Raw genomic sequence first — 22,115 nt, 5'->3', positions numbered from 1 at the left:
AAAGCTCAGGACCAAAGGGATTCTTAGCTAAATTCTACCAGACCTTTAAAGAAGAACTAATGCCAGTGCTTCTCAAATTATTCCATGAAATAGAAAGGGGTGGAACACTTCCAATTAATTCTACGAAGCCAGTATCACCCTGATACCAAAACCAGATACAGACACTGCAAGGAAAGAAAACAACAGACCAATGAACATAGATTTTAAAATCCTTACTAAAACATTAGTAAACCGTATTCAACAACATATTAAGAAGATTGTACAATAATAGAGTTGATTTCATTCCAGGGATGCAAGGGTGGTTCAACATATGCAAATCAATAAATGTAGTTCACCACACAAACAGAATTACTGGAAAAAAAATCACACAGTCAACAAATACATAAAAAGCCTTTTCAACAATATTCAACACCCGTTCATAATAGAAACACTGGAGAAATAATGATAGGAGGAGCTTACCTCAACACTATAACAAACCCAAAGCCAACATCATAATTAATGGGGAAAACTGACTGCATTTCCTCTAACATTAGGAATAAGACAAGGTAGTCTACTCTTACCACACTCCTACTGAATATAATGCTTGAAATTTTAGCCAGAACAATTAGGCATGAGAAGGAAATAACAGAAATACAAATGGAAAAAGAAGTTAAATTATTATTGTTGGCAGATGATATAATGTTATGTATAGAAGATACAAAAAGCTCCTCCAGAAGTCTTCTAGAACTAATGAACAAGTACAGAAAAATGACAGAATACAAAATCAGCGTTCAAAAATCAACGACTTTCCTATACAACAATAATGAATCCACTGGAAAAAAAGAAGAAATTTAGGGGAAAAAAATCATTCACATAACCTAAATTAAAAAAAAAATAGGAATAAAATTAACCAAGGAGGTGAAAGCCCTCTACAGAGAAAACTATATAACACTGAAGAAAGAAACTGAAGCTATCAGAAAGTAGAAAGACCTCCCATGCTCTTGGGTAGGCAGTATTAGTATTATCAAATGACCATATTTCTAAACACATACAGATTCAATGCAATCTCCATCAAAATACCAATGACATTCTTCACAAAACTAGAAAAAAAATCCTAAAATTCATGTGGCAGGATAAAAGACCTAAAACAGCCAATGCAATTCTAAGCAATAAATCACAATGTGGGAGTCATCACAAATACCTGATTTCAAATTATACTACAGAGTAGTGGTAGCAAAACCAGCATAGTACTGGCATAAAAACAGATACATATAGACCAATGGAATAGAAAAGACAGACTCACACAGATACCGTCATCTGATCCTTGATAAAAACTTCAAAAACCTACAATGGAGAAAATACAGCCTTTTTAACAGATAAATGCTAGAAATCTTGGTTATACATATGTAGGAGAATGAAACTAGAGCATTTTCTTACCCCCTGCGCAGAAGACAGCTCCAAATGGATCAGAGACCTAGGAATTAGTCCAGAAACTTGGCTTCTGTATTTTTGGAAAATAAAAGCTAGCTATGATTAAGTTATTGATTTCCAGAATCTTGTATAACACAAAAATAATAGTGGCTTAATGAAATAGACATTTGTCATTTGTGCCCACCCAGCATTTTGGACAGCTTTCCTACCTTTTGGTAATTTCCTTATTACAAATCCTGACACCACAAATTAGATGCCAAAACATTTATATTCTCATACCCACAGCTGAAGTGGAGGCATATAACCCAGGCAAATACTTCTTACTTGGAATTACGTGGAAACAGTATCAGTGGCAATAGTGGGCAAGAGAGTTTGTCTTTTGATGAAGGGAGAAATAGGAGTTTGTGGTTGTCCTAGGTTCTTAGTATCAGAGGTATTGGCTATCTGGTCTTTCCTGGAGAAGTTCCTAAGTGTGATTGGGAGCATTTTCTGTCTTCGTGTCTTCTAAATTTGTTTCTCTAACCCTTAACAGAGCTTCTATAAACTCCTTAATAATCTTTAAATTACTTTTCCGTTTTAACTAGGAGTTTGTTGGCAGATAAGAAATTTGACTGACAAACTTGATATGAATGGTTGATTTGCCTAAAATATAATAGTATGTATAATAATATGTATTATTCATTTTAGAAAATATAAGTAAATGTCTTAATTTCCTTTTTTTTTTTTTTTTTGCTTACATTGTATTGTTTCCTCAATGGATTATTGTGGATTAAAATCTTTTCTAGATTATGCTCTCTTGTGGGGTTCATGTTTTCTCACTTTTTTGTATCCTCACACGTGGTAAATGTTCAATAAAAGTTTATAAAACTAGTAAGTTAGGAGACTTTAAAGTATAACTTTTTCCAAAGCTATTCACCCATTAACCGTATGCCTGCTGAGTTATATATGACCAAAATAACCTTAATTATAGCTTCTATTCATATTTTACGTAGTGACAAGTAAATGTTCTCTAAGCCAGTAAGGAACACCAAGATGGTGCTCTTCATTTTTTGAGAACTTATGTATTCTATATATTGTGTACTAAACAAATGAATCCCAATTTATAATATCTAGTCTCTAGATATTGAAGAGGCTGCCATATGATAAAAGTAGTCTAGTAAATTAACACATTTTTTACACCTTGTGTTAAAATTCATATAAAGTCTTCCTTCTAAAAAGGACTTTTGGAAGTGAAATTATAACATTACCATGCTGCTAAGGATCAGGAGAGACTCCATATTCCTTTTTCCAAAGGGCTTCTCTGCCTTGGTAGCCTATATCAGTCTTGTACTTTTTCTTTCTCACACCACACCTCTTTACTACCCATAGTCTAAGGCTAGATTACATTATTCTTTCTTGAAAGGCACAGTTTATGAGACATAGCAGTGTGAATAGCAGCCTTTAAGTAACTTGAGGTAGTGCACATAGATGCCAGCATCACATTTTGACTGTGTCATGGTCCTTTCAGGCACCTAACAGAATGTGTGTATTTTATCATTGCCTAATATTCTTCCTTTCCAAGACTAAGCCAATTGGTATTAACTTTGGCCTACAGGCAAACTGTGTATTTCCAGCTTTTACACTGACCTCCTATGAAAGTACAGTGAAGTTATCTTCTCACTCTTTTTCATGTTCTTAGTGTATCTATGACATGATTAGTTTCTGAAATACCAAGTCACTAATCTGCAACGCTCAAAGGTTGCTTATCACTGCTTCAGGCAAAAACAAGTCCATAAAAGTTTTTTCATTTGTGTCAACTTCCCCTTTCATTTTCTTCCCCAAGCATTAGTTACTTTTTCACCTTTGAAAGAAGAAATACTCTTCTCTGTCAGAACATCAAAGTACTTCATTGATATCAGTCATTATGCATTGCCTTTAGAAGCCTAAGATGATTTTTCATTATCCTTTTACCCACTTAATGCTGACTCTTTGTATCTTTTCTAGTATTTGGTGCTTCTTAATAGGTTGAACATCCCTGATTCAAAAATCAAAATGCTCTGACATGATACCAACAAAAGGAAAATTCCATATCTGGTGGAATTTGCTGAGGTAGGAGGATGGAAAGCTCAAGGTCAGCCTGGGCAACTTAGACCCTGTCTCAAAATAAAAAAGAAAAGAGATGGTGATGTAGCTCAGCGGTAGAGTTTGCCTGGCATGAGGCCCTGAGTTTAATCCCTAGTACTGCAAAAGAAAAAAAAAAACTTTAATCTGTGTGTGTAAGTTATACATGAAACATAAATGAATCTCATGTTTAGAGACGGGTTCCACCCCCAAGATCTCTCTCACATATGCAAATGTTCCAAAATCAAAAACACTTCTGTCTCAAGCCTTTCAGATATGGATACTTGACTTATACCAATGAAATCCTACCATTCTATGTATAAAAAGTCTAGAGAAACTCAATTTAATGGCAAGATATGTATTATCTGTTATTCTAATATAAATAAGAACTTTAAATCACTTGACTAATATTCTTTCATTTTTGAAAAATTGATTTAAGGATTTTTAATTTTACAGGCTGTTAAAAGTAAAAGTTAGAAGTTATACAATGCTGTTAAACCTTCTAATAAAAGATAGCAGTCTCATTCCAACTGAACTTCAAGCCCCTGATTCAGAATAATCTATCTTAACTCTTACCTGTTTCTTCTGGTAATTATTTTCACATTTCTAAATAATTACTTATGTTACTGTTTCTTGATTTGTTTTTATTTTTTAGTTTGGCATTATCTATTGACATCAATCTGTGGAAAATGGAGATTTAGTTCTTTTTACAACTGTTTCCACTGACACAGAAGTTACATGCTTTCTTTCTGTTATTAATTTTAGTATCTTTTGCCTCATTCATCTTATATATTTTTATTGATTAATCAATAATTCAGCTCTCATTTTTTTACTCCCAAACTAGACATTACCATTTTTTGTTAATGTAATGTATATCCCTATTTACTCATATAACTAATGATTTGTTTGTTCTCAGTCCTCCTTGTATCTTTCTATGATTATTTTTCTTCCTCAAGTATATCCTCCAGAAGTATTTTCTCTATAGGTTTCAGTTTGAATAGTTTTCGCTACTTTCAAGTTCACTAACCTTTCTTCTTCCATGTCTAATCTGCCTCTAATCTCGTTCTATGTGTTTATTTTTAGTTGTAGATGGACACAACGCCTTTATTTTATTTATTTATATGTGGTGCTAAGGATCGAACCCAGTGCCTCACATTGTGCTAGGCAAGCACTCTATCACTGAGCTACAACCCCATCCCATTAATTCTGAAAAAAATTTGAGATTTTTAAAATCTCAAACATTATAGTTTTCATCTCTAAAAATTCAATTTGGGTCTTTTGTAAATATCTTCTAAGTTAAGTGAACTTTTTTGGCCAAAAAATACTTTAATCAAACAAATTAATCAGCAAATTAATACTACTTTAATATATTTGCTAATTCTAACATCTGTGTATTCTGGGTCAGTTCTGACTGGTTTTTCTCATCAGGAGTCATGTATTGCTGCTTCCTTATATGCCTAATAGTCTTGGTTTACATAACAAACATTGTAAATTTTAACCTTTCTGAGTACTGGATATTTTTGAAGTCCATACATCTTTGTGAACTTTTCTCTGAAATGCAGTTGTTACTTGGAAACAGTTTAATAATTTTGGTTTTTTTTTTATAATTTGTTACTTGGATTCAGAGCAATTCTTAGTCTCCTTCTAATTATTCTCTACTTCCAAAGCAAGTCTTTCCTGAATGTTCTACCCATCACCCTATGACTTGTGAGTCTAGTTTTCTAGTATGACTTATGGGAACAGGCACTGTTTTCTCCAATATTTTGTATTTTGTATGGTTTTCCCTCACCTTACTTTGGATTGTCTCTTTCTCTCTCTTTTTTTAATTATCTGTTTACATGCATGTATTGATCAGTACTCTGGATACTCCAGAGGTGCAGACCCTTTTTGCATCTCTGGTGTTCTCTTTTATGAAGCTGTCTCCTCTTTAATATTAAGCTACTTTGGTTTCTCTAGACTCTTTGCTTCTCAATTCAGAGGGTTCATGGGGCTTTGCCTGGTTGTCTTTTTTTTCTCCTTTTTGGCCTAGAAACACTCTCAAGGCAATGTTAGACTGGGCAATTGATGGACTCACCATGTCTGTTTTTCATCTCTCAGAAATCACTATCCTTTGTTTGATGTTTATGTTCTTATTTTGTTGTTTTCTTGTGTCATTTTATGAACTTTATTGATTGGTGTATTAGTCAGTTTTAGTATTGCTGATGTTCAGGTTCTTGAAAACCAATTTCCATGTATTTTACCCAGCTTTTTGTTTTCATGTTTTTGTTGTTATTTATTTGTTTATTTGTTTCAAGAGGGTATGAATTTGGTTCCTTGGGTAGAAGCAGAAGATACTATACAATTATTTTATTGTACTTGGAAATGTCTTTCTTTTCTTTTTTAATTCTTTTTAGATATACATGACAGTAGAATGTATTTTGGCGTACATACGTGGATTATAACTTATTCTAATTAGGATCCCATTCTTGTGGTTGAACATGATGTGGAACTACCACTGGCGTGTATTCATATATGAACATAAGAAAGTTATATCTGATGCATTTTATTGTCTTTCCTATTCCCATTCCCCCCTTTCCCTTCATTCCCCTTTGTCTAATCCAATAAACTTCTATTCTTCACCCTCCTCCTTATTGTGTGTTAGTATCCGCATATCCAAGAGGACGTTCGACCTTTGATTTTTTGGGATTGACTTTTTTCACTTAGCATGATAGTCTCCAGTTCCATCCATTTACGTGCACATGCCATAATTTAATTCTTTATGACTGAGGAATAATTCATTGTGTATATACCACATTTTCTTTATCCATTCATCTGTTGAAGGACATCTAGGTTGGTTTCATAGCTTAGTTATTGTGAATTGATCTGCTATGAACATTAATGTGACTGCGTCACTGTGGTATGCTGATTTTAAGTCCTTTGGATATGTAGCAAAGAGTGGGATAATTGGGTCAAATGGTGATTCCATTTCAAGTTTTCTGAAGAATCTCTATAACTGCTTTCCAGAGTGGTTGCACCAGTTTGCAGTCCCAACAGCAACGTATGAGTGTACCTTTTGGAAATATCTTTAATTACCCTGATCCATGAATGATACTTTAGCTAGTTATACAATTCTAGTTTGATAATGATATTAAAACAGCATTTAAAGATACTCTTCTTGTTTCTGGTTTATTTTGATGCTATTGGTAAGCCTCTCAGTTTTGTCTGTGGTTTATGTAATTTGTCCATTATTCTCCCTCAGGAAATGTAAAATTTTCTCTTTGTCTATGTTTTATTATCATGGGATCAAACATGGCATTCTTAATTTATTTATTTTCTTGGGCTTCCAGAATTAAGAATTTGTGTCCATTAGTTCTGAGAAGTTCTCAGCCATTATCCCTTCAAATATTGCCATCATCAGTACCCTCCTACCTCTCTTCTTTATTCTTATTTTCTGGAGGTCCAGTTGGTTATATGTTAGATATTAATCTGTCCTTTGAATTTAATATTTCTTCCTTATATTCCATAGTTTTGTCTTTTTTTGCACTGAATATTTGGAAAAGTTTTTTAGCTCTGCCTCTTCCTGTGTACATCAGCTATTTAACCATCCAATTTAGTTTTTTTTTTTGTGTGTGTGTGTGTGTGTGTGTGTGCTTGTACTTATTTCTCCGAGTTCTTTTTCATATCTACCTTGACCATTCTGATGCTTTCTTGATTATTATTTCCCAATTTTTTTAAAAAATATTATTTATATTATATTTTGCTTCTAATAATTTTATTAACTGAAATTAGGTGAAATCTTGCAGTGAAGTCTTGAGGATCTCAGTTTTTCTATGTTAGGAAATTTTTAATTATGTATTTTCATTAATATACGATTATTTAGATTTTCATTCTTTTATCAATTTTGTTAATTTGTGTTTTTCAAAAATATTGTCCATTTAATTTAAATTGACTCTTGGCCTAAGGTTGTTCATAATATCTTTATAAAGTCTGTATGATCTATTAAAAAAACACCTTTTTATTTTTTTATTTTTTGGTGCTGGGGATTGAATTTAGGGGCACTTACCCCACTGAGCCACATTCCTACACTTTTTTTAATTTTTATTTTGGGACAGGTCTTGTTAAGTTGCTTAGGGCCTCAATAAGCTGCTGAGGCGGGCTTTAAACTTGTGATCCTCCTGCCTCAGCCTAAGTTGCTGGCATTACAGGCGTGTGCCACTATGCCTGGCCTCCATTTTCATTTTTGGTATAGGTTTTGTGTGTGTATGCTTTCTTGAGCAGTCCTGCAGGGGATTTATTAGTTTTATTAGTGTTTTATTAGTGTTTTTTGAAAACCAACTTTTTGGGTTTGGTAATTTTTTTGTTATACATTTGTTTTCTATTTCATTGATTGGCTGTGTTTTTTCTACATTTTATAAAAATAAACACATATTGTATTTTTAACTTTTATTCTTTTCTAAGTATACTTTCTTAATCTATAAATTTAAAGGACTACTTTAGTTATATCCAAAACTTCTGACTACAGTATCCTCATCATTATTTTAAATATATACTGCTTTTTCTTTTTCTTCCCATTTGTCCTGTATTTTTTTCTCTTCCCTACTACCTTTTGTTATTTTTACCTTCCATGTTTCCATCTCTACTAATTTGAGTATGTCATAAAGTCTATTTTAGTAGCTAACCTAGAAATATTCACATTCATTGTTAACTTATCAAAGTCTGATTAATATTTTTACCTCTCCCTAATTAATAGGACCTTGAGATGCTTTCAACTTTATAATCATTTTTTTCATCCATTTGTTTGTTGCTGTTGTAATGTTTTTTAATTCTTTTTAAACTCTGCATTTTTATCATTTTATGCTGTCTATATAGTTTAACTTATTTATTACTGCTTTTCTTCTCTTTCCCCTTTGCTCTTTAGTCAGAGATCACTGTCCTTCACTGAAAATAGATTCTTTAGAATTTCTTAGATAAGGACTCTCTTAGTCACAAATATTAAATTTTTGTCTGAAAATATTTTTATCTATCTTTTGAAGATGATTTTGCTCTGAATGGACATTTATGTTGGCAGTTATTTTCTAATTATATTAAAGATATTCCATAATGTGATATCTTTCACTGTTTGCTATTTAGGAGTTATAATAAGTCTGTTCTTTTTTTTTTTTCTTATAATTTCTGGAAGTTCTTTTTAGTTTCTCACTCAACACTTCTATGATAGATACAGTTTTCCTTGTAGTCCCCTAACTGAGGATAGGAGGATGGAAATGTTGTTTCTAGTAAAACCGTCTCCTGAGTGTATGGGCTTTTAGAATCCTAGCTGTGTATGGGAGAAGCCAAATTCTACCAGTCTCTTACCACTCCCAATAGTAAAAAGTAAAATTTCTCAAAATTGAAAGCAGATTTTTAAAAAGTCAAATTTTATTAGGAATGCTTAGACTTGTTTATATCTCAAAATCACTGGTAAAACTTACTTGATTTTATTAATCTTATGTAATGAAATAAGACTGCCTGCTGTATCTAATACGTAAAGTAGCTCCTAACCAAAGTAAAGTATGACCTCCTAACCAAAAACAAAAAAGTTGGCTTGTTCTGTAAGACAGAAAGTCTCAATATTTGCTAAAGTAGTGTTCTTACCATGTATTTGTCTTAATGGGTAACAATAGAATAGTATAGGAAATGTCCCATATTGATTTGTTTACACTTTGACTATTAAGAGTAATACTGTGAACATCCATGTAGAAGTTTTTGTGTGGACAAGTGTTTCCATTTCTTTTGGTTGTATACCTCAGAGTAGAGTTGCTAGATCACATGATAAACCTGTGTTTAAGTTCTGGAGAACTACAGTTTTCTAAAACACCTGTACCATATACAGTGTATGAAGTCTTCATTTTCTCAACTTTTTCACCAATATTTATTATCTTTTTTCTAACAGCCATCCTAGTAGATATAGAGTGATATCTTATTGTGGTTTTGATTTGCATTTCTCTAATGGATAGCACTGTTGAAAGCATCATTTTATATGCTTGATCATTTGTATGTCTTTGTAGAAATGTCTACATAGTTTCTTTTGCCCATTTTTAAGTTGGGCTATTTCTCTTTCTACAAATAAGCCTGTTATTAGATACATAATTTGCAAAATTTTCTCCATTCTGTGGGTTGTCTTTTTAACTTTCTTAATGATATCTTTTAAAAGTACAAGTTTCTGGTTTGGATGGTGTCCAGTTTAGGTGCTTTTTTCCTCTTCCTTGTGTTTGGGTGTCATATCTAAGAAATATTGCCCAATCTAAGATCACAAAAGTTTATACCTTTATTTTCATCTAGCTTACTTTTTTAAATTAGGAAGGTTTTATAGAAGTGCCAGTAAAGAAAATTTTGAAGGAAAAAAAATCATTCATAACCTCATTATCTTACAAATTATGTTTTTTCAATACTATTGTCTCCTTGATCAGCGTTCGCTTATTTTCATTATTACTATTATTTGCTAAATAGATGCTCTGTTGTGTTCTGACATTTTCTGTTTATATGTAATAGTCATAATTTCAGTTTTTAAGACTACCTAGTATTATAACCTGTTTTTTCCCAATTTTTCTAATGTAGTTTCTTTTCTTTCTTGATTATTTTATTTTATTTTTATTATTTAAACAAATGGGATACATGTTGTTTCTCTGTTTGTACATGGAGTCAAGGCATGCCATTTGTGTAATCATAAATTTACATAGGGCAATGTTGTTTGATTCATTGTTTTTTTTTTTCCTTTCCCCCCACCCCTCCCACCCCTCTTTTCCCTCCATACAGTCCTTCCTTCCTCCATTCTTACCACCCTCCTTATCCCTAAACCTAAACCTAACCCTAACTCTAACGTAACCCTTCCTACCCCCCATTATATATCCTCATCCGCTTATCAGCGAGATCATTCGTCCTTTAGTTTTCTGAGATTGGCTTATCTCACTTAGCATGATATTCTCCAATTTCATCCATTTGCCTGCAAATGCCATAATTTTATCATTCTTCGTGACAGAGTAATATTCCATTGTATATATATGCCACAGTTTCTTTATCCATTCATCAACTGAAGGGCATCTACATTGGTTCCACAATCTGGCTATGGTGAATTGAGCAGCTATGAACATTGATGTGGCTGTATCTCTGTAGTATGCTGATTTTAAGTCCTTTGGGTATAGGCCAAGGAGTGGGATAGCTGGGTCAAATGGTGGTTCCATTCCAAGCTTTCTGAGGAATCTCCATACTGCTTTCCAGAGTGGCTGCACTAATTTGTAACCCCGCCACCAATGTATGAGTGTACCTTTTTCCCCACATCCTCGCCAACACTTATTGTTGCTTGTATTCTTGATAATCGCCATTCTAATTGGGGTGAGATGGAATCTTAGGGTAGTTTTGATTTGCATTTCTCTTATTACTAGAGATGTTGAACATTTTTTCATATATCTGTTGATTGCTTGTACATCTTCTTCTAAGAAGTGTCTGTTCATTTCCTTAGCCCATTTGTTGATTGGATTATTTGTATTCTTGGTGTAGAGTTTTTTGAGTTCTTTATAGATTCTGGAAATTAGTGCTCTATCTGAAGTATGAGTGGCAAAAATATTCTCCCACTCTGTAGGCTCTCTCTTCACATTACTGATAGTTTCCTTTGCTGAGAGAAAGCTTTTTAGTTTGAATCTATCCCAGTTGTTGATTCTTGCTTTTATTTCTTGTGCTATGGGAGTCCTGTTAAGGAAGTCTGATCCTAAGCCAACAAGTTGAAGGTTTGGACCTACTTCTTCTTCTATAAGATGCAGGGTCTCTGGTCTGATTTCAAGGTCCTTGATTCATTGTGAGTTGAGTTTTGTGCAGGGTGAGAGATAGGGGCTTAGTTTCATTCTGTTGCATATGGATTTCCAGTTTTCCCAGCACCATTTGTTGAAGAGGCTATCTTTTCTCCATTGCATATTTTTGGCACCTTTGTCTAGTATGAGAAAATTGTATTTATTTGGGTTTGTGTCTGTGTCCTCTATTCTGTACCATTGATCTACCTGTCTATTTTGGTGCCAATACCATGCTGTTTTTGTTACTATTGCTTTGTAGTATAGTTGAAGTTCTGGTATTGCAATACCCCCTGTTTCATTCTTCCTGCTAAGGACTGCTTTAGCTATTCTGGGTTTCTTATTCTTCCAGATGAATTTCATAATTGCTTGCTCTATTTCTGTAAGGTACATCATTGGGATTTTAATTGGAATTGCATTGAATCTGTATAGCACTTTAGATAGTATGGCCATTTTGACAATATTAATTCTGCCTATCCAAGAACATGGGAGATCTTTCCATCTTCTAAGGTTTTCTTTAATTTCTTTCTTTAGTGTTCTGTAGTTCTCATTGTAGAGGTCTTTCACCTCTTTTGTGAGATTGATTCCCAAGTATTTTATTTTTTTCGATGCTATTGTGAATGGGGTAGTTTTCCTAATTTCTCTTTCTGAAGATTCATCACTTATGTATAAAAATGCATTGGATTTATGAGCATTGATCTTGTAACCTGCTACTTTACTGAATTCACTTATGAGTTCTAAGAGTTTTCTGGTGGAATTTCCAGGTTCCTCTAAATATATAATCATGTCATCAGCGAACAGAGATAGTTTGAGTTCTTCTTTTCCAATTTGTATCCCTTTAATTTCTTTGGTTTGTCTAATTGCTCTGGCTAGAGTCTCAAGGACAGTGTTGAATAGAAGTGGTGAAAGAGAGCATCCCTGCCTTGTTCCAGTTTTTAGGGGGAATGCTTTCAGTTTTTCACCATTTAGAATGATATTGGCCATGGGCTTAGTGTAGATGGCCTTTACACTGTTAAGGAATGTTCCCACTATCCCTATTTTTTCTAGTGTTTTGAGCATGAAGGGATGCTGTATTTTATTGAATGCTTTTTCTGCATCTATTGAAATAATCATGTGATTCTTAACTTTAAGACTGTTGATACAGTGAATGACATTTATTGATTTCCAGATGTTGACCCAACCTTGCATCCCTGGATAAAACCCACTTGATCGTGGTGCACTTTTGTTGAGAATTTTTGCGTCGATGATCATTAAGGATATTGGTCTGAAATTTTCTTTCCTCAATGTGTCTCTGTCTGGTTTAGGTATCAGGGTGATATTGGCTTCATAGAATGAGTTTGGGAGGGTTCCCTCCTCTTCTATTTCATGGAATACTTTGAGGAGTATTGGAATGAGCTCTTCTTTAAAAGTTTTGTAGAACTCGGCTGAGAACTCATCTGGTCCCAGACGTTTCTTTGTTGGTAGGCTTTTGATGACCTCTTCTATTTCATTGCTTGAAATTGATTTATTTAAGTTGTGTATGTCCTCCTCATTCAGTTTAGGCAATTCATATGTCTCTAGAAACTTGTTGATGTCTTCGAGGTTTTCTGTTTTGTTGGAGTATAGATTTTCAAAATAGCTTCTAATTATGTTTTGTATTTCAATCGTGTCTGTTGTGATATTTCCTTGTTCATTCCGAATTTTAGTAATTTGAGTTTTCTCCCTCTTTCTCTGTTAGTGTGGCTAAGGGTTTATCAATTTTGTTTATTTTTTCAAAGAACCAACTATTTATTTTGTTAATTTTTCCGATTGTTTCTTTTGTTTCAATTTTGTTGATTTCGGCTCTGATTTTAACTATTTCCTGTCTTCTACTACTTTTGGTGTTGGTCTGCTCTTCTTTTTCTAGGGCTTTGAGCTGTAGTGTTCAGTCATTTATTTGTTGATTTTTACTTCTTTTGTTGAATGTGCTCCATGAAATAAACCTTCCTCTAAGTACTGCTTTCATAGTGTCCCAGAGATTTTGATATGATGCGTCTTTGTTCTGGTTTACTTCTAAGAATTTTTTAATTTCCCTCCTGATGTCTTCTGTTATCCATTCATCATATAATAGTGTTTTATTTAATCTCCAGGTATTGGAGAAGTTTCTGTTTTTTATTCTGTCATTTATTTCTAATTTCAATCCATTATGATCTGATAGAGTACAAGGTAGTATCTCTATCTTCTTGTATTTGCTAACAGTAGCTTTGTGGCATAAAACATGGTGTATTTTAGAGAAGGATCCATGTGCTGCTGAGAAGAAAGTGTATTCATTCCTTGTTGGATGGTATATTCTATATATGTCAGTTAAGTCTAAATTGTTGATTGTGTTATTGAGATCTATGGTTTCTTTATTCAGTTTTTGTTTGGAAGATCTATCCAGTACTGAGAGAGGTGTGTTAAAATTGCCTAATATTATTGTGTTGTGGTCTCTTTGATTTCTGGAATTGAGAAGGATTTGTTTGACCTACATGGATGAGCCAATGTTCAGGGCATAGATATTTATGATTGTTATGTCTTGCTGATTTATGCTTCCCTTAAACAGTATGTAATGTCCTTCTTTATCCCTTCTGACTAGTTTAGGCTTGAAGTCCACATTATCTGAAATGAGGATGGATACTCCAGCTTTTTTGCTGTTTCCATGTGCACGGTATGTTTTTTCCCATCCTTTCACCTTTAGTCTATGGGTATCTCTTTCTATGAGATGAGTCTCTTGCAGGCAGCATATTGTTGGATTTTTCTTTTTAATCCAATCTGCCAGTCTATGTCTTTTGATTGATGAGTTCAGGCCATTAACATTCAGGGTTATTATTGTGATATGATTTGTATTCCCAGTCATTTGACTCATTTTTGTTATTTGACATGATTTGGTTTCTCCTTTATTTGGCTATTCCTTTAGGCTAGTTCCTCCCATTGCTGATTTGCATCGTTTTTCATCTCTTTCTCATGGAATATTTTGGTGAGAATGTTCTGTAATGCCAGCTTTCTTTTTGTAAATTCCTTTAGCTTTTGTTTATCATGGAAGGATCTTATTTCATCGTCAAATCTGAAAGTAAGTTTTGCTGGGTATAAGATTCTTGGTTGGCATCCTTTTTCCTTCAGGGCTTGGTAAATGTTGTTCCAGGCCCTTCTAGCTTTAGGGTCTGGATTGAACAATCTGCTGATATTCTTATTGGTTTCCCCCTGAATGTAATTTGATTCTTTTCTCTCGCGGCCTTTAAAATTCTGTCTTTATTTTGTATGTTAGGTCTTTTCATTATAATGTGCCTTGGTGTGGGTCTGTCGTAATTTTGTATATTTGGAGTCCTATAAGCCTCTTGTACTTGGTTTTCCATTTCATTCTTCAGATTTGGGAAATTTTCTGATATTATTTCATTGAATAGATTGTTCATTCCTTTGGTTTGTTTCTCTAAGCCTTCCTCAATCCCGATAATTCTTAAATTTGGCCTTTTCATGATATCCCATAATTCTTGTAGATTCTGTTCATGATTTCTTACCATCTTCTCTGTTTGGTCAACTTTGTTTTCAAGGTTAAATATTTTGTCTTCAATGTCTGAGGTTCTGTTTTCCAGGTGTTCTATCCTATTGGTTATGCTTTCTATGGAGTTTTTAACTTGGTTTATTGTTTCCTTCATTTCAGGGATTTCTGTTTGGTGTTTTTGCAGTATCTCTAACTCTTTATTGAAATGAGCTTTTGCTTCCTGTGTTTGCTCTTTTAACTGTTGATTGCTGTGATCATTTAATACCTGCATTTGCTCTTTCATCTCCTCCTTCAATGCCTGCATTTGCTCTTTCATCTCCTCATTTGCTTCCCTGATTGTTTTAATTATGTACATTCTGGACTCCCTTTCTGACATTTCTTCTGCTGTGCTGTCATTGAGTTTTATTGATATAGTATCTAGGTTTGTTTGGGACATTTTCTTCCCTTGTTTTATCATATTGGTCAGATGTCAGTGGGACTCTGAGATATTGCAGATTTCCTCTATTGTCTTATAGTGTCCCTGTAGATTTCCAGTGTATCACCTCCCAGCCTTCAGTAGCCTGAAGTCTTGGAGTAACTTGATAATGCAGTGCTTCCGAAGAAAGCTGCCCCGAGCCCGCTACTGGTTCCAGTGCTTGGAGCTGGCTCTGTGTGGAAAGGCTCTCACTGGGGGGCCTGCTCCGAGAAGCTGGCCATATGGGCTGAGCCCACCGGCGGAGTGCGCAGGGCTGCCTGGGGAAGCTGCCCTGGCCTACTCTGCCTCTAGCTACCCTGGCCTACTCTGATAAGCCGCCCCTATTGGGCCTGGGTGGCAGGCCCAGCTTCACCCATTGGGGGATACTCACCCCGTGGCTCTATTTTAGTCCGAGTCTCTCAGTGCCTCCCTTTCTTGAATCCTGGGTTCTGGAGCGACTGGAGATGCAGTCTCCCTCTAGTCCACCATCTTGGATTGCCCCGTGGAAAGAGCCTTGGCCGGAGGGGGCAGGGCCGCCTAGAGAAGTCTCTGGCTGCCCTGCCCTGGTGCCAGAGGCTGCTTGCGGGTGGGAGCTCTCCACTGGTTCAGGGACTTGTGGCTGGCTGGCTCTGTGTAGAAAGGCTCTCACTGGGCAGTCTGCTCCGCGAAGCTAGCCTTGAAAGGCGCCTCTCACTGGAGGGAGCCAGGCTGCTTGGGGAAGTCCCTGGCTGCCCTGTCCTTGTCCCTGAAGCTACCTGCGGGCCGGAGCTCGCCGCGCTGGCTCCGTGACTTGGAGCTAGTTCTGTGCAGAAAGGCTCTCACTGGGGGGCCTGCTCCGAGAAGGTGGAGAAGCTGGCCATGTGGGATGAGCCCACCGCCGGAGTGGTCAGCGCTGCCTGGGGAAGACTCTAGCTGCCCTGGCCTACTCTGATAAGCTGCCCCTATCCGGGCCTGCTGCCCAGGCCGAGCTTCACCCGGTGGGGGAGACTCACCCCGTGGCTCTGTTTTAGTCCTAATCTCTCAATGCCTCCCCTTCTTGAATCCTGGGTTCTGGAGAGACTGGAGATGCAGTCACCCTCCAGTCTGCCATCTTGGATCCGATAATTTTATTTTTTATTGATATATATTATTTAACATTGATAAACATAACCTAATTTAAATTTAGTGTTTTATATATTACTTTCTACTTTAAGTAATAGTATAATTCGTTACTTTTTCTTTAGGCTTCGGGAACAGGAAAAAAAAGAAGCAGAAGAAGCTTGTCAAAAGGAAATAGAAGAATGGGAAAGAAAACTTCTAGCTCAAGCAGCTCCAACTTGTATGGAGAACATGTGGGAAATTCCAGCCATTGGGCATTTCCTTTGTTTAGCCCAGCAAATTCTAAACTTGCCAGAAATAGTCTTCTATGAATTGGAACGTTGTCTTCTGATGCCTCAGTGTAATGCTTTTCTATCAAAAATAATGACTTCTCTATTAAGTCCTCCCCATCGTAGACCTACCTTACATCGAAGACCTACTTTGCCTTATAGGGCCTGGGAAGCAGCACTGAGACAGAAAGTGCAGCAGTGGTACACTGCTGTAGGACAGACTGAAAATCCTGATAACTGTGCTGAAAAACTTGGGTTGTGTCCTCAATTTTTTAAAGTTCTTGGAGAAGTTAATCCATTGGAAGAAAAACCTTTTCACGAACTACCATTCTACCAAAAAGTGTGGTTACTTAAGGGTCTTTGTGACTTTGTTTATGAAACACAAAAAGAAGTTCAAGATGCTGTACTTGGACAGCCTATACATGAATGCAGGGAAGTTATTCTTGGTTATGATTATTTGGAGAACGCTTATGTACATTTTCCACAGTTCTGTGGTGCAGATGTACGGATTTATAAACAGAGACCTTTTCAGGCCCCAGAATTTCCAGTTCCACCCATTAAAATACAAAGAGTACCTCGTATTAAACTGGAGAAATTGAAGTGTGACTATATTAGTACAAGTATTGGAGATTATAAGTGTGGTAGAGAAGGCCTGCCCTCAACCTTCAAGAAAGAGCAGGAAATTAATTGTGATCCAGCTTGCTGCCCTGCTAAAATGAACTTTGATAATCATGACATCTCTGTTGAAATGGAAGTAAAGTCCAACTGTGAAATTAGAATTCACAGGCCCTGTGAAATTAAAAAAACTGATTGTTGTAAAGAAAATTTGGAGAAACCAGGGAGTCCAGGGGAAGTTACTGGCTTTGGAGAGCCACTTAGTCCAGGTGAAATAAGATTTATAGAAAATCAGGAAAAATATGGTGAAACTTCCAAAATAAAGACTGAACCCACTCCATTGAAAGAAAATGCTCTAAAATCTTGCCAGATACACGTGAACGGAAGTCACATTGATCATCCAGAAATTAACTGCCACAAAGTTGTAAGGGATATCCTATTAGAGCAGTCACTGCAGAGCCACAAGAAACTCAAACTAACTAAAATGAGGGCAAAAAAGAAGAAAAAGAAAAAAAAGAAATTGAAAGACGTTTTGAATGAAAACTTACAGAGAAAGCGTGAAGGTCTTCATTCTCTTGCTTTCAAGTCTTATAAACCTGAGATCCAGAATAAGTTATTCATCATCAAAAAGAAAGCAAAACATAAGAAGCACAAATCTGGTAAGCTAACACAAATGGGTAAGAATTGCATTTAAATATAATTCCAGTTCTTTCAGTTACACATCATGGAAGTGCTGCTTGACAGAATGAAATCACATTTGTATGTGTGTAAGGGTAAAGTTTTATTTATTTCCCATGATTATAAAACCCAGAGTAGAAGAGATTTTTATACACTAACAAAAAAATTGGTGTAGTACATTTTAATTTCACTTTGGATTTGAACACATATGGACTTTATATTTTTACATTTCTTTCTATCAGTTTCTCTGCAGTGCTTGCCATCGTTTATGGTAAATGTTTGGGGATTTTTTCTAAGTTAAAGACAATACAAATGTAGTAGAAAAAAAACACTGATATCAGAAGATATCATTCCCAGGACTCAAGTTCATGACAGCTAACAAACAAGGGTAGTAGTCAGATTATCTGAGTCTCAGTTTTTCCCATATATATTTTCAGTATCTCTGTTTTCCATATATATTTTATATCCCCAAAAATGTGAACTCTAAGAAGGCAATTATATTAACTAATAAGGCATTAAGCATATGTCTGTCAAAGAATTCATAAATCTTTCATCAAATTTAAATATCCTATATACTTGTCACCAGCATATTTAAACAACAAATATGGTATAAAGTCTTCAGTGGTTGGTTTCTGTACTCAGTGTTTTTGTTTTTCCTGTTGTCTGTCTTTAAGTCAGTTTATGTCTCATCATTAGGATAGATAAAAGCATGTGGTCAACTTTATTAACCTTAATAAAAAATTGGCTGTATTGAGGAAAGAATAAGAATTGTTTACCAGAATGACTTGTGGTTCATCAGTATTTGTGGATTTTAGGGTTTTTTTTCTTCTTTAAGTAGCAAAGTTAATTAAGATTTAACAATAGTTTGATACAGAATTGGCAAATGAGAGAGTTTTCGTTGGGCTAATAATGTAATTAGTACTCTACTATAGTTACTTAAGTCATTAAATATACTTCAGTATGTCTTAAAACATGCATGTAGTGAATCATTGGCAAAGAAGTACTATCACATTTATTACCAAAAACAGACAATTTGTTAGAGTGAAAATTTCAAAGTGTTCATGTCAACCCCTAAGATAAAAAGTTAGTGTTTTTAAAGTAACTTTCAAAAAGAAGCCTTTTAAATTATACAAGTAATCAACTAGATTTTTATAAATTTAGTTTGATCTGTTTTGCTAGTTCACTTTGAAATGTTCATGTCTATGTCTAATACATTAAATAATATTTTAAATTTTGGAATTTTTAAAAAATTCTAAAGTATATAGTATTGTTTTATTAATATCATTATCACCTAAAACCTTTTGTTAAATGTTTATTATATTGCCATTCATGTGTTCAAAAGCAATTATAACGTCATTGTGTAAGATAAAGTAGTTTTCTTCTACATATTATAAAAGGCCATAAAAATGCTAAATAGTGGGTTAAAATGAATTTATATTGTAAGCAAATAAAATGTTACATTTTTAAAATTAAAGTTCAGGATGTTTGGAACTCAGAGAGAAAATGTATGAGCTTTTCATGACCAGTTCTAGACAAGTGAATGAAAACACTTGGAAGGCGAATATAGCAAGTGCTTGCATGTCCCCTCTGAGCCTTTAGAGAAGGCTCGCATGCATAAACTACAAGAAACTTATGTACTTGTTTGTATACTTTGATTTTATCCTCAGACCAAATTTTAGAAAGTTAAGCCTTCAGTGACTAAAATATTTGGATCTGATACATACAGTTTTCCCTCACTCATTAGTATGGGGTGAGCATAGGCCTATTTCTTGTTGTCTTCAAATATTAAATTAACTCTTAACTAATATAACAGTGTTAAAGTGTTCAAATATACCAACAGTGTGCTTGCTTTAAATAATTTTCAGGCCACTTTTCTTTCTGAGAGTTTGCCCTATACTCTTTGATTAGGTGTTGAGACATTGTGACCTATTTTGTAGTCAGTTTAGGACATACTCTAAAACAGTGTTTCCTTTCTCACAATTTTTTTTAAAAACTGAGTTCCCATGATCATGGGTGTGAAAAATGTACCTCTTATAGATTCACATTGTGTATTAGTACAGATTCACAGTGAATTTTGAGAAATTCATGTAAGATTTGTTTTGAAATTCAAAAATCTTAAGGTTTTAAAAGGGTATTGTGATGTATATACTATATTAAGTAACATCCCCAGTAGTACTTCGGGTAACCGCCCCCCGCCCCATGTAATCAAACACAATTTCTACAGAAAAATATATGGATAGCTGAGGGTGGCAGCACATGCCTATGATCTCAGCAGCTCATGAGGCTGAAGCAGAAGGATTGCAAGTTAGAGACCAGCCTCTCCAATTTAGTGAGACCCTGTTCGAAATAAAAAGAACTGAGAATGTAACTCAGTGGTAGCAACCCTGGATTCAATCTCCAGTACCTGCCCCCCACCCACCCACACACAGTATAGTCAGACTAGATGAAATGAAGATAATTTAAAAACCTCATAACAATTCAGGACAGATTTTGTTACCATATAAATTACTTTTAGGATTTTAATTTTCAGAAATTTTTGGACTTGAGAATTGTGGATAAATGATTTTGGATCATTAAAGAGTCTGAAAATCTTAAAGAAAACTGTTCAGTTTTGTTTAACCTAGTATTTTTTCACGTTTATTTTTACACAGAGCATTTTTTCATGTAATTATTACCAAAAGCCCATGTATTCTGTAGAATGTACTTTTGGATGAACTGTGTCATCCATGACTGATTTATAAATTTGCACTTAGAGTAGATTAAAAAATCTACATGTGATTATTCTGGTTCATTTTATGTTGATTACTACAGGCTTTAATTTTTGGTGGTATCTCTAAATTTAGTAAGATACCTTAGAGTATTGGGAGATGCTTTTTAGTAAAAGTTACAGAGACAGATTGGTTGAAAATGATGTGATAATTTTAGTGAGCTCTGAAGCAGTTTTGTAACTTTTAAGTATTCTAATCTATTTTCCAAAATTAGGGTTTCTGTTTTTTAAATTTTGAATTGATCTTTAGTCATTTAGGCCTTTTACTGTTGGAAGCATTATAGAATAAATAGAAATCATTGGAAATAATGTAATGTCCATCATCTTCTGCTCTATCTTGTATGATTTATTCAGTGCATTAAAACAAGAAAAATACAATCTGGTGATTAGAAATTTTTTCTTGGTGATTTATTTACAAAATGTAAAATTCCTGAAAACTTTGTTATTTTAAGCAAAGCTAACTAGGTTAACTGTGTTTGTAAAAAGAAAAAAAAAAGAAGCCTAAAGTTAAAAAAAATTTGACTCATTTCTTTTATTGCTTTTTCTTATTATAAAAGCAATACATTTTCTTTATAGACTACAGAGCCAAGCTGGAATAGCCCTTTCCTTACCACCTAGTAAATGCTCATTTTTTAATTATTTCCCCAAGGAAATCTCCCATTATCTATTTAAATATTCCATGTTGTGTGTACTTATAGCACCAGGCACTTCTCCTTCATAGTACTTAGTTATTGCATTTATTTCTAGGTTATCTTGGTGGTTTTTGGCCCTCTGTAACATTCTTGAGAACAGAAGGATTATTTCTGGTTTTACATTCCTAGCACTTAGCTCAGTAACTGACACACTGTGTAGGAATCTTTAAATAACTGAACACATATAATATGTTTTGTCCAGATATAACTAAGGTTAGCCCCTTAGTATGTGTCTTTTATATCTTTTTCAAGACATAAATATTTTTGAGTAGAATACTATTTTTGTATACAATACTGCTTTGTTCCCACATAACAGTATATCATAAACAATTTAGTGCAATAGATAGGTCTCTGCAGCATCATTTTAAATGACTGCATGGGATTCTGTTGTTTGTATTTTGTAGTTCATTGAACCAATGTCCTTAGTAGATATTTTGGTCATTTCAATAACATATTTTCATAGACTGCATAGAGCAGATAGAGTTGGCTAAAATTAATTAGAAATGTTTAAATTTGGAGACTTATTATAAAACCTGAAAAAAACAGACATATGATTAAAGATGCATTCACATCAATAAAAGGTTTATGATATTTAAGTTATTCATTTCAACCAGTTTGCTTTGGAGCTTTTTCACCCTCTCATTATTTTCAACCAAATCATTTTATAGTAGTGCCTCTAAACTGATTAAAATAGGAAAGACAAGTGGTCTTATTCTCTTCGAGGTTAAGAAAAGCTAAGG

The 22,115-nt window shown here is 34.5% G+C and overlaps 1 protein-coding gene across 3 annotated transcripts in view; it reads left to right on the top strand.

The window, feature by feature from the left end:
- BRD10 (bromodomain containing 10) overlaps positions 1 to 22,115 on the top strand; it is a 94,622-nt gene that overhangs the window by 31,306 nt on the left and 41,201 nt on the right. For all 3 annotated transcript variants that reach the window (XM_079112993.1, XM_079112992.1, XM_079112991.1), the window contains one exon: positions 16,480 to 17,897. In XM_079112993.1, the coding sequence (XP_078969119.1) occupies positions 16,480 to 17,897 (1,418 nt within the window). The remainder of the gene's footprint in view (positions 1 to 16,479; positions 17,898 to 22,115) is intronic.

The sequence above is a fragment of the Sciurus vulgaris genome, assembly GCF_902686455.1.
Source record: "Sciurus vulgaris genome assembly, chromosome: 15".
In the NCBI taxonomy this organism is placed as follows: Eukaryota; Metazoa; Chordata; class Mammalia; order Rodentia; family Sciuridae; genus Sciurus; species Sciurus vulgaris.
This window is presented reverse-complemented; position numbering and strand designations above follow the sequence as displayed.